The 13977-nt window shown below is 39.1% G+C and overlaps 1 protein-coding gene across 1 annotated transcript; it reads left to right on the top strand.

Annotated features, from left to right (window-relative positions):
* Window positions 1-12490: 12490 nt before the first annotated feature.
* Window positions 12491-13447, top strand: LOC138813427 (olfactory receptor 7D4-like). Its single transcript, XM_070001850.1, has one exon. The coding sequence runs from the start codon at window positions 12491-12493 to the stop codon at window positions 13445-13447; it is 957 nt and encodes a 318-aa protein (XP_069857951.1).
* Window positions 13448-13977: the final 530 nt, after the last annotated feature.

Here is a 13977-nt window from a genome sequence, read left to right on the forward strand (position 1 = left end):
AAGATGATGTGAGTGTCCTCTAAAGTTTTCAAGTCTCTTCCTCTGTGGCAGAAGGCTCTGGAGCCATTACTTGATTTGCTTCACATATTTAAAATTCTCATCGGTGCTTAAAAAGTTATCTTCCAGTAGTTATATACAGGGATTTCAATTCAATTTGTCTATTTCTGAGTACAATGCATCATCTCAAGGAATGTCCCTCCTTCTATCATTTCTTGACCCTGTCTCTGTCTATTCTACCCCTGTCTGCAAGTTATCCACTTCATGTTCACAGATGTACATTGAACATTACCACTGAACACTGGGTATTTGGGGAAAGTACATATAAGCAATTTCATACTTCTTATGTGCACAGTTCTGAAATATAGATGACAAATATCATTGCCCATGATCCCCAGAATTTATTCAACTTTCCAAACTTTAAATTTGCACTCATTTCCAAAACTCCCAATTCTTCCATCTCCTCACCCAGTCAAATGTCACAGTATGATTCAATGTAATGAGAACTCACTTCACAAAAATAGTTGGACAAATAAGTCAAAATTTATGTGTGTAACAATTTGGCACTGACACTTTTTTCTTTTATAGAAAGAATATGACATAGATATATGAGCTTCCCTATCTTTATGTCAGCATTAGTCACAAAACATAGGAATCAAACAACTTATCAACTTCTTTATCATAAAGTGCAAAATTAAAACAACAGAGCACACAGACAGTAGAAAATGACTCAGCCATAACAAAGAAAAGGAATGTGAAGTAAGCTCTATGCCATTCAACTAAGAGCCATGGGGCAGGTGTAGAAAAGCAAATGTCCCATCCACATGTAGGTACAATATAAAATAGTTACAATGACTGAATAAACCAATAATAATCATTAAAAGAGAATAAAATGAGGCACAGAAGAGATGCTTGGTGGAGCACAGGCTTTTCATAGAACCTAAAATGCCAGTAGACAGGATAACTTCAAGAGATCTCTTGAACTGAGGTATAAGCATAGGTAAAAACAATAAATTTCACACTTTAAAGTGCAAAGATGGGGAAAATATTTGCAAAACATATATAGAGAATATAGACATTCTTTCATAGCCCGTGAATGAAGGACAAGCCATAGAATGACAAAATAGGCGAAATGTGCAAGATTATTATCCCTAGAAAATATGTAAGTTATAAAAGAGCATACATTAGTCAAGAATGCAAACCAGAAGCCCAAGGGACACAAACTTCTATCCAATGGCAGGTTTTATGTTTGTTAAAATGAAAAGAATCAATTTGAGAGAATTTATGTATCTTCATGTAATAGGATGTATAATGGGAAAGTGACTCTGGAAAAAATAGATGGCTTTTCCTGAAACAATTAAATAGATAAGGAATAACCCATCAATTTCATTTATATGCATACATATGAATGATGAATATAATGAATATAATCAGGCAAGCAGTGTTTAATGACAGTACTGTCTTTTTTTTGGGTGCTGGTCTTGGGGCTTGAACTCTGGATCCGGGCATTGTCCCTGATTTTTTTTTTTTGTTCAAAGCTGGTGCTCTACCATTTAAGCCACAGCCCCTCATCCAGCATTTTTGGTGATTAATTGGAGATAAGAGTCTTGAGGGCTTTTGTGCCCAGACTATCTTTCAACTAGAAATCTCAGATCTTAGCCTTCTGAATAGCTAGGATTACAAGCATGAGCCTCTGGCACCTGGCAAGATAGTACTTTCTTGTGAAAAAGGCAATGACAGCAGATTTCATTGCTGTGTGGGCAAAATAGCTCATATTTTTAGTAATTTCAGTTTGGATATGACTTGTAATATAATCTTATATAACAATATAGCCAATCATCATTAACTTAAATGACATTAAGTGGTGTACAAATTAAATATGTTTCCATAGTAGCCTTAACATTATCAAAATGATATATATATATATTTCCAGGCACTGGTGGATCACACCCAAAAGCCTAGCTCTTGGTTGAGATCTGAAGGATCTCTTAATAGAGACCCAGAAACATAACAAACCCAAGAAAGGTTGGACAAATGGGATTGCATGAAACTGCAAAGCTTCTGCTTGGCAAAGGACATAGCTAGGGAGGTCAATAGAAAGCCTGCAGATTGGGAGAACATCTTCACTAGCCATACAATGGACAAGGGTCTCATATCTAAAATATACCTGGAACTCAAAATATTAAATCCCCCAATAACAAATCCTCAAAGAAACAACTGCCTGGTAAATAAGTGGGCTAAAGTATTATAGAGAAATTTCTCTGAAGAGGAAATAAGAATGCCCAATAGACATATGAGGAAATGCTCAACCTCTCTAGCCATAAAAGAAATGCAAAGCAAAACTACACTGAGATACTATCTCACAACAGTAAGAATGGCTATAATCAATAGCTCTAATAACAACAAATGATGGAGGTTATATGGACAGAAGGGAACCTTACTGCATTGTTGGTGGGAGTGTAAACTTGTTCAACCACTTTGCAAAGTAGTATGGAGGTTCCTCAATAGACTCCACATAGAGCTCCCCTATGACCCAGCAACCCCACTTTTGGACATTTACCCAAATGTTCACAAACAAGACCACACAAAAGCTACCAGCACGACTATGTTTATTGCAGCCTTATTTACCATAGCTAAGATATGGAACCAACCCAGATGCCCTCACTAGATAAATGGATCAAGAAAATGTGGTAGATATACACAATGGAATTCTATGCCTCCATCAGAAAGAATAGCATTGCCCCATTTGTTAGGAAATGGAAAGACTTGGAAAAAATTATATTAAGTGCAGTAAGCCAGACCCAAAGAGCCATATGTCCCATGGTTTCCCTTATTTGCAATAACTAGTGTATGTCTGAGACAAGCAGAAATGGTCAGCTAAGTTGATGCTAGGTGAAATGAACCCCAAGATTAGAACTCAAGTCCTGCTATTGTTTCTAACATATTTATAAGGTGATTTTTTTGTTGGTTTGTATGTTCCTCCCCGACGGTATAACCCCTGTTTTCACTGTATATGATGTTCTTATAATTTGTGGAGGTGAAGGGAAAAAACAAATTGTTTAAATAGGGATACATGTGGACCCATTGCAACAATGAGATGTACAAGATGTTATGTTGAAAAACGAACTTTAAAACTTTGGCAGGGATGGGGGTGGGGTTAAAGGGGGGGAGATGGGAAAAGTGGGAAGGGGAAACAAAGGAGGAGGCAACAATGCTTGATAAAAAATTTACTCATTACCTTCCCCATGTTATTCTAACCCCTCTGTATGGTATTTTCACAATAAGAAAAATAATTAAAAAAGTAATTACACAGAATGGGAGAATACTTTTACTAGCTATACAACAAACATGGGCCTCATACAGAGTCAATAAATTACATCCCCAACAAAGAAATCCTCAAAGAAACATCAGCCCAATCGTTAAATGGTGTAGACTTAAAAGTATCTTAGCAGAAGAAGAAATAAGAATGGCCAATGGAAACATGAAAAATATTCTACATCCTTGGCCAAAAAATATGCAAATCAAACAACATTGAGATTCTACTTCACCCCAGTAGAATGTCCATTATCAAGAAAACTAACAATAACCAATGCTGGTGAGGAGGTGACTAAAAGGAAATGCTACTACACTGTTGGTAGGAAGGGAAACTTGTTCAACCTCTTTGGAAAGCACTATGGAGAGTCCTCAAAAGACTAAACATAGAGCTCCCTATGATACAGCGAAACCCACTCCTAGGCATTTATTCAATAGCCCACAAAGAAGACCACACTAAAGCTACCAGCACAACCATGTTAATTTCAGCATTGCTTACCATAACCAAGATACAGAATCAGCCCAGTTTCCCCACAGTGGAGGGATGGATCAAGAAAATGTGGTATATATACACAATGCAATTCAATGCTTCCATGAGAAATAATGACATTGGCCTCATTTGTAAGGAAATGGAAAGGCATGGAAAAAATTATAGTAAGCAAATTAAGCCAGATCCAAAGAAGCAGAGGTTGCATGCTTTCCCTTATTTGTAGTAATCAGAATGTGCCAGTAAATCTACAAGTAAACACAATGGTTAGTAAAACAGTGAGACCAAAGGAGAATAGTCTTAGCAGAAGATCACAAGGGATTAATAGTATATATGATGATACAAAATTATACCTAATGAGATGAGTTTCTAGAAATGGAAAAAGAGTCTTTTTACTTTTTGTGGTCTTCTTTCCTCTTTTGTCTTCTGTTGCTGTTTTTGTTTTCTGTACCTATGGACTTTTATGTAAGTTTATGTGATTTGGGGAGTTTACGGGAAAACACAGCAATAGTGGGTCAAAGGGTGAACTTATTCAACAGTGCTACTTACTAGATAGTATATTGTAAATAAACTAAACAACTGTGGTAGAAGGGGTCAGGAGGGGACAAAAACAGGGAGAAAATGAGCAAAGAAATGACACTGTTCAAAAAATAAATGCACTCAATACCTGACTTATTTAACTGTATCCCCTCTGTATATCACCTTTCCAACAAAAATTCAAAATAAATTTCCTCTTTATTATATTTAGGAGGATGACAAATAATTCTCTATATCTCCAGAGATTCCTCTAGAGACATTTATTATAAACAAATGATACCTAGATTTTTGTCTCTTCTAGAAATAAGTATTCCTTACTGACATTTCTTGTGATATTTTTTCAAATTCTTTATTGTGATTAAGTGATTACATAATTTGCCAAATTTCACGGTATTGTGGGATAGTGATGCTTAGTTAAAGGCATAAACATATTGTAACTTTCATGGGGCAAATCTACATCAATGGAGATAATCATGTGGTTCTTGACCTTGGATCTGTTGATGTGTGGATTAGATTTATTGATTTACTTATGTTAAACATTCCTACATCTCTGGAATGAAGCCTACCTGGTGGTTGTGTATGATTTTTTTTATGTGTTTCTGAATTCGGTTAGCTAGAATTTTGTTAAGGATCTTTGCATCTGTGTTTCTCAAGAATATGGGTCTGTAGTTCTCTTTTTTTGTTGGTTCTTTGCCTGGTTTGGAGATGAGTGTGATATTGGCATCATAGAATGAGTTTGGGATAGCTCCCTCTTTTTCTACTGCTCTGAAGAGCTTGAAAAGTACGGGTATTAGTTCTTCTTTAGAGGTCTTATAGAATTCCGTTGTGAATCCATCTGGTTCTGGGCTTTTCCTTGTTGGAAGAATTCTGATTATTTCCTGTATTGTTGTAAGACATTAGTTTATTTAATTGATTTATTTCTAGTTTGCTCCCTTTGGGTAACTTGTATTTCTCTAAAAAAGCATCCATTTCTGCTAGGTTTTCTTTCTTTAGAGAGTATAAGTTTTGAGAATAGTTCTTTATAATTGTTTGGATGTCTTGGGTATTTGTTGTGATTTTTCCCATGGCATCCCTGATTTTGTTAATTTGGGTTTCCTCTCTTCTTTTCTTAATTAATCTTGCCAAAGGTCATCAATTTTATTTATTTTTTCAAAGAACAATCTTTTTGTTTTATTAATTTTATTTATAAGTTTCCTATTCTCTATCTCATTCATTTCCTCTCTTAATTTGATTATCTGGCTCCATCTAGTAACTTTAGGTTCCATTTTTTCATGTTTTTCTAGCTGTTTTAATTGCAACATGAGATTATTAACTTGGTCTGTCTCCATTTTCTTGACATGGACACTAAGGGTGATAAATTTGCCCCTCAGGACTGATTTTTCTGTGTCCCACAAGTTTCTTTGTGATATGTATTCATTTTCATTGAATTGTAGGAACTTCTTAATTAATTTCTTTTTTAATTTCTTCTGTTACCCAGATGTTGCTTAGAAGTGTGATGTTCAATTTTCATGTATTTGAGTAATTTCTGCGGTATGCTTTGTTATTGAGAACTAGCTTGATTCCACTGTGGTCAGATAGGATACTGGAGATTATATCAATCCCCTTGTATTTGCTTAAGTTCCTTGCATGAACTATGATATGGTCTATTTTGGAGAAAGTCCATGAACTACTGAGAATGTGTACTGTGTCATTTTAGGGTGAAATACTTGGTAGATGTCAATTAGTTCTGCTTGAAGTATGGCCTCACATAATTTAGTAGCTTCTTTGCTAATCCTCTGGTTGGTGAGAGTCAGGTATTAAAGTCTCCTAGTAGTATCATATTTGGATCTATTTTATTCTGTAAGTTTGAGAGTATTTGCTTAACATATTTGGGTGCTCCAATGTTTGGGGAGAATAAGTTGATAATGATAATGTGCTCCACTTGGATTTTTCTCTGTATTAATATGTAGTGTCCTTCCTTGTCTTTTTGTATTGATTTTAATGAAAAGCTTATTTTGTCAAATATCGGGATAGCTACTCCTGCTTTCTTACTTGGGGCACTTGATTGGCAGATTCTTTTTCCAACCCTTCACTCTGAGTTTGTTTGCATGTTTGGCTGAGAGGTGGGTCTCCTGAAGGCAACAGATGGATGGGTCATGTTTTCTTATCCAATCTGCAGTTCTTTTTCTTTTGATTGGTGAATTAAGTCCATTAATATAACGTTATTATAGAGAGATGCATTGTGGTTACTGTCATTTCCTGTTTTCCTAAGTTTTCTTTCCTTTCCTCCTGTGCTTACTGTTAGACTTCTAGTAATTCCAGTCTGGTGTGGGTCCCTGTTCCTGGTTACTTTCTTCAGGTTGTGTTCCCCCTCTTAGTATTTTTTGTAATGCTGGCTTATTGTTTATGGATTTGTTTAGTTTTTCTTTACTATTAAAATTTTAGTTTCTCCATCGAATGTGAATGCTAGCTTTGCTGGATTTATGTCTGCACTGGCAGTTATTGGTTCTCAGGGCTCTGATTGTACTTTCCCAGGCCTGTCTTGTATTCAATGTCTGTGTGGGGAGATCTTCAGTTATTCTAATTTTTCCCCCATTGTAGTATAGCTCCTTCTTCATTTTTGCTGCATGCAAGATTGTTTTCTTATTATTCAGATCTATCATTTTTACTGTAATGTGCCTAGAAGTGTTTCTCCTGGGATCCTGCTTGTTAGGTGTTCTATATGCTTCTGTTATGTAGGTAAGATGTTCTCTTTTAAGATGGGGGAAATTTTCATTGATAATCTTGTTGAATAGGTGTTGCATTCCCTTGCTTTTATATTCCTCACCTTTGTCCACTCCAATTATACGAAGGTTAAATTTCTTGGCACTACCTGCTTGCTCTTGGATTTCTCTTTGGCATAATTTAAGTGATTTTTCCATATCTGTTACTTTTTGGTCCAGTTGGTGCACTCTCTCTTCTGTATCTAATACTCTAAATTCCATTTCGTTCACTCTGTTAACTATTGCTTCCATTGTAGTTTGCATGGAGGAAATTGACTCATTTATGGATTTGATGTTGGTTCTCAAAGTACCAATCTCACCTCTTAGTGGGGTGTGTACTGCCTCTATCTTTGTGTGCATCTCCTGTTTGAACTCCTGCATCTCTTTTGATAGTTTGTTCCTTTGTTCTTTAAATTTCTGATCTATTTCTCACTTTAATTCTTGAGTCATTGCCCCCAGCATCTCTTGGATGTAGCTTTTGTCTTCCATTCCTGCTTTGCTTCCATTGGAGCTCTTCCCTGGGTGGCTGCTGGCTTTTGAGGGTAGCTTGCTATCCTGGGTGTTGATAAACCTTGTAATTTTTCTCTGTGATTTTTTTCATGGAGATTCAGATATTATTGGAGACTAATCTGAAATTTTGTTTTGGTCAATAGGTGTCTGTCTTTGCTTGGTTGTTGTTTCTGGGTTGGCATAGAGAGTCTGTACCTGGTCTCAATTCTGTTGGGAGCCAACCTCCAGCTACTGGTGTGACCCTGTAGGGCTCTCGGCTGTCTGCTGTAGATTACTTGCAGTTCCTGCCTTTAGAAGGACTCAGCAGCCTAGACTGCTCCTGTTTACTCCTACAGGTGCTCTTGGCAGGATCTGGTGTGCTGGGTGTACTCTCCCAGCCTAGGGCATGCCAGTTGGACCTGTGCTGCTGTATATCCCATCTGGGTTATGCAGCCTGGAGTACACTGTTCAGGTTTCTTCCACTTCACTGTTGTGACCCATGGGTGCTGTTCCTGGCTTGGGTGTTGAAGGTCCCTTCCAGGGGTGCTCTTGATCTAGCCTGGCCAGCTGGATATGCTCCATGGGCTGTTGGAACACTCTCACAGTGCCTAGTTTTAGTGGGTCCTGTGGTCCAGGTGTTGGGGTAGGGGGTCTGGGTCAAGATTTGGGGGTTCCTGCCAGCTCTGATCTCCCTTAAGGAGGGATACACTGTCCCTGAGGGGTACTCACCCTGGAGCTAGTTGTTGTTTCTGTGCAATGTAGGTCACTGGTTGCTGCTGCAGTCAGTGTTCAGTTGAGATCCTTGTGGGCTTGCCTGGGCAGTGGTGGCTCTGCATGTTTCTCCTCCTGTCTTTTCCTCTGTTGATGCTGTTCGGGTTGGCACAGTGGGATGGGCTGTGCCTTGGGTGGGCTGCGTGCCAGCCTCTGTCCGATGGGTAGGGCAGGGGTTTCCATGCAGGTACTGAGTGCTGAGGTTTGTCTCTGTGCTCTTCGGATCAGCACCAGTACCTTCCAGGGCTTCTGCTCTGGTGTTCTGTGGGTGACCTGTGTAGTTCTAGGGTTCTGAGCCCCTCTTCTTGGAGATTGAGGGGTTAGGGAGGGCTCTTTGTGCAGGCTCCTGGCTCGGATGTTTCTCTGTTCACCACAATCAGTGGGTCCTACACTGGTACCACAGGTGTCTTCTGCGTGGGTGATCTGCAGATGACCCCCTGTGTCTCTGGGGGCTCCAGCAGCCCCCACCGAGCCAGGATGGCCATGGCTTGGCATGTTGCCTCGCAGCCAGTAAAGTTTGGGAGAGGGGTCTTTGCACTTATCTGTTCTGAAATTCTTCCTTTTCTTTCTTTTTTTTTTTTTTTGTCTTTTTCCGCCACTTGTTTTTCTCTGGGTGTTTCTCTTTTTGTTGTTGGTGGTCTCCTGGAGAAATTGAGCATTGGAATTCGAACTCTCCTTTTGGTTGGAGAGAGCTGTGGTTTCCCTACTGCCCCATCGCCATCTTGGTCCCCTTCTTGTGACTTTTGAATCAAACAAAATAAAAGATTTACATGCCCTTGGAATGAAATTAACTTGTTAGTTTCTATTGCTGTCTTAACTGACATGAATTTGCCTGAACTTTTTCCATACTGTAATCCTCTTGAGACCTCAAGAGAGCTACAATATTTGGAGAATGGAAACATAATTGAACAATTTATTTAATGAGAAGTTCTGATGATGCAACCATTAACACTATAAACATTAACCAGGTCCCTGTTGACCATCCCCTGGAATTGTCTGTTTCAAGGGTCCTTTAAAACCCCAGAAGAGTTCCTCAGGACAGATTTCACAAAAACAGACTTCCAGTAACATTTATCATTATTAACATGAACAAATCTATTACTTTGCATCCTCTTCAGCTTTTTATTTTGCTTCCTTCATCATGCTGTGAAATCTAGATTGCCTTTAACCACAAGGTATGTTCTGCCGAGTCTACAAATCTTCACTCTTGCTTATACATTGTTATCTTTCTTTGTATTTCCTGTTGTCAATTGTCTGTTTATGAACTAGATTAATTGCTGTTTCCTTTTGTTTTGATAATAATTCCTATAATTTTGTAGAAAAAAATTACATGGCTAGGTGCTTGTAGTTCATGCTTGTAAGCCTAGTTACTCAGGATGCTGAGACCAGAGGATCACAATTTGAAGCCAGACTAGGTAGAAAAGTCCATGACATTCTTAACTCCAAATAATCAGAAATTAACTATAGGTGGAGCTGTAGCTCAAGTGGCAGAGTACAAGCTTTGAGCGAAAAAGCTCAGGGAAAACACCCCATCCCTGCATTCAAGTTCTAAGAATCACACACACACACACACACACACACACACACACACACACACACACACACACACACACACCATACACACACATAAGAGGGGTGATACAGTGAAATAAGGATGCATTTCAGGTGTTGTACTATTATCTATATAATGACACTTTCTTCTCCCTATAATAAAGAAAAACAAGATAAACTTGTATTATCATAATGTTAGCTTTCAGGATAGAGGTGTAACAGGTGTGTGTGTGTGTGTGTCTGTCTGTCTGTCTGTCTGCCAGCACTGGGGCTTATGCACTAGCCTTGACCTCTTTGAGCTCAAGGCTAGTTCTTCACCACTTAAGCTGGACTTTTTTTTCTGAATACTTGAAGAGAAGAGTCTCATAGGCTTTCCTGCTTGGACTGGCCACCCAAATATCTAGAATTACAAGGATTAGTAACCAGCATCACAGCCTCCAAACCTCTAGATTCTGCTGACATTTATATTTGTCACTGCTTACCAGGTAATGGGATTCCTATAGTCACTGAAAAAAAGCAAAAGATGAAAGCAACACAAAATCTCAGATTCACACATGAACCTGGTTTTTCCAGTGTAAGAGGAACATCGGGGTAGACTGCCAGAAATTTTACTGTATGGGCTTAGATTTGATCTCTCCCAGCCCTCAGCCTCTACTCCCCATCACACCATCTTTTCAAATCCTTCTGGGGGTTCACCTCCCCATCCATCTACCAGCTGAAGAGTCTGTTTCCTGCATTTGGAATGCCTCTTGGTGCTAGGAGGGACCACAGGTGACCCATCTTTGCATTCAGAGCACAACCATTTCTTGCCTAGAGGACCAACTCCTAGTCCCTTTCTCATGTACTTGGCAGGGCATGAGTCATTAGTCTATTTCCTTAATTTCCACTCAACAGACATCGAGAACCTTGACTTCCTTGAATCACTGTCATTGTAAACGTAACTTACAAACTTACATTTGTGTCTTCTTTAAGCTTGATTATGTCATATTTTCATAGATGCATAGCAGGAGCTTTATTCATATGTAACCCTCCCACTAGTCACCTGCTTTTCCTCCAACAGCTCTCCCAATTCTATAAATTTGTTTATTTGTTGCACAGTCTTCTAGATTACACATGTGATAGCTTTCTTTTTGAGGCTGTATGTTTCAACTCACCCAAGGACATTCAGGTCCATCCATTGTCCTGAAAAATAACATGATTTCTTATTGTTTTGTGTGTGTGTGTGTGTGTGTGTGTGTGTGTGTGTGTGTGTGTGTGTGTGTGTGTGGTCAAGTGTATGTATATGACATTGCTTCTTTCCACATGGACTCTCCACTTTTTAATACTTTAAGATGATTTGGAGTTCATACAAGCCTTGACTTTTTTGTTATTTGATTGGCTGGAGTTTAAACTCTTAGTTCTGTGCTTGCTAGGGAAGCACTTAAGCATTCAGGGCACATTTCCAACCCTTTAGTCTTTAGGTTATTATTCAGATAGGCTCTTTCCTATATTTTTCACCCAGTCCAGTCTCAGACCATGAACCTCCTAGTTATAACTTTCATTTGGCTGTGATTATAGGAGCAACGCCACCACTCCCAGCTTATTTTAATTGACATAGGGTTATCACTGATTTATTTATTATTATTTGTTTTTCACCACTCTGGCTTATAAATTCAATTTTCCCAATCTTTTTCTCCTGAATATCTAGGATTATAGGCATGAGCTTCTACCTCCAAATATTAATTAATTTCATCAAATATATCTTTTATCCATGAACTCTGTGAAACTTACTCAGTCCATAGCAGCTGAAGAACATTGACAAACCTATTCCATGTGGTTACTTTTTTTTGGGGGGGGGATCCAGTCGTGGGCCTGAACTCTGGGCCTGGGTGCTGTGCCTCAGCTCTTCAGCTCAAGGCTTGAACTCTACCGCTTGAGCCACAGTGCCACTTCTGGCTTTTTTTCTGCTTATGTGGTGCTGAGGAATCAAACCCAGGGCGTCATGAATGCAAGGCAAGTGCTCTACCACTGAGCCACCTTCCCAGACCATCCATGTGGTTACTTTTACAGATGATTGGGAATTCATTTGTTCTCTTATCTGTGTGCCTGCCATTATTTTGGTTTGTATTGGAAGGAATTCACCCAGAAAGCATTTTTTTTCTGAGTCACTTGATAAGAAATGATACAGGCATTCAAAAGATGCAGCAGGCATACTTCAATGAAAAGAATTCAGTGTAAGATGACATGGTATAAAAAAAATAGCCATGGTGCAGGTTATTTATGCATATAATGCTAGCTACTCAGGAAGCTGAGATCTCAAGATCACAGTTCAAAGCCAGCCTAGGCAGGATGCAGGTGGTGTTCAAGTGGTGGAGTGATAGCCTTGGGTACAAAAGCAAAATGAGAGAATTCAGTCCCTGAGTTTAAGAACTTGGAGTGGCATACACACACACATACATACATACAAACACAGATACTGACACAGATGTACACATAGACACACAAACACACACATGCACACACATACACAGATACTAACCCTGGGCTGGTAATGTTAAATAGTGGTCTGAATTGCAGGCAGATGACTTTGAGTGTTTGCTTATCTCTGAAAGAGAATGCTAGTGACATGGAAGGGGAAAATCACACATCCATGGCACAATTCATCCTCATTGGCTTCTCAGAGGACCCAAGCCTGCAACCCATCCTCTTTGGGCTGTTCCTGTCCATGTACCTGATCACTGTGCTTGGAAATCTTCTCATCATATTGGCCATCACCTCTGACCCCCATCTCCATACCCCTATGTATTTCTTCCTCTCCAAACTCTCTTTTGTGGACATATGCTTCACCTCCACCACCATTCCCAAGATGCTGGTGAATATCCAGACACAGAGGAAGGACTTCTCCTACTCAGAGTGCCTCACTCAGTTGTATTTCTTCATGATTTTTGGTGGAATGGATAATTTCCTATTGACAGTCATGGCCTTTGATAGATTTGTGGCCATCTGTCATCCATTAAACTACTCAGTTACTATGAACACTCATTTCTGTAGTCTCCTGGTCCTTGTGTCTTGGATTATCATGTTCTGTGTTGCCATGCTCCATGTCCTGCTGATAAAGCTACTGACATTCTCCGTGGGCACCAAGATTCCCCATTTCTTCTGTGAATTAGTTCAACTTCTCAAGGCAGCCAGTTCTGACACTCTGGTCAATACAATCTGCTTGTACCTGTCAGCTGCTTTATTTGGGGTTTTTCCTGCCACAGGGATCCTGTTCTCTTACTATCAGATTCTCTCCTCTTTAATGAAGATGTCCTCCACCACTAGCAAGCACAAAGCTTTCTCCACCTGTGGTTCTCACCTCTGTGTTGTCTGCTTGTTCTATGGGACAGGACTGGGGGTTTATCTCAGTTCTGCTGTTTCCTATTCTGCTGATAGAAGCATGATGGCCTCAGTGATGTACACAGTGGTCACCCCCATGCTGAACCCCTTCATCTACAGCCTGAGAAACAAGGATGTGAAAGGGGCCCTGGGGAGACTCCTCAGCAGAGCCATCTCCTTTCCTTCCTGTATCTGTGATCTTTAGAATGGAGTGGAAATTGGGGGCCCTAAAACACATTTTGTAAATTTCTACATGTTCTTCTTTTTCCCCAATAAAAAAGCTATTTCTTGGCAATCATGTGTCCCCTTAGTTTGGTAAATCCATTCAACTGTGTTCTACCAGACATAATGATATTATGAAAACTTTACAAGAAAACATCAGCATTCATCATGGAGCCATCCCTAACTCTATTTCTTTCAAATATTTAACTATGTAAGAGTTAAGGAATTGCCAAATTATTTGTGGACTCCTTGTGGACATTAACTTCTATTAGTTATATAGAATAGTACACCATTTTTATTTGTAGTTTATATTTCCACACCTTTTGACAATATATATTTTAAATGTTATTTTATTATAAAGATGCTATACAGTAGGGTTACAGTTACACGAGTAAGGTAATGAGTACATTTCTTGTCAAGCATTGTTACCCTCTCCTTTGTTTGTCTCCTGATATCCCTTCCCTCTCCCACCTCCCCAACTCCTTCTCCCCAAATTTGTAAAGTTCATTTCCA

Source organism: Dipodomys merriami, unplaced genomic scaffold, assembly GCF_024711535.1.
Source record: "Dipodomys merriami isolate MVZ:Mamm:240054 unplaced genomic scaffold, mDipMer1.0.p SCAF_6, whole genome shotgun sequence".
Lineage (NCBI taxonomy): Eukaryota > Metazoa > Chordata > Mammalia > Rodentia > Heteromyidae > Dipodomys > Dipodomys merriami.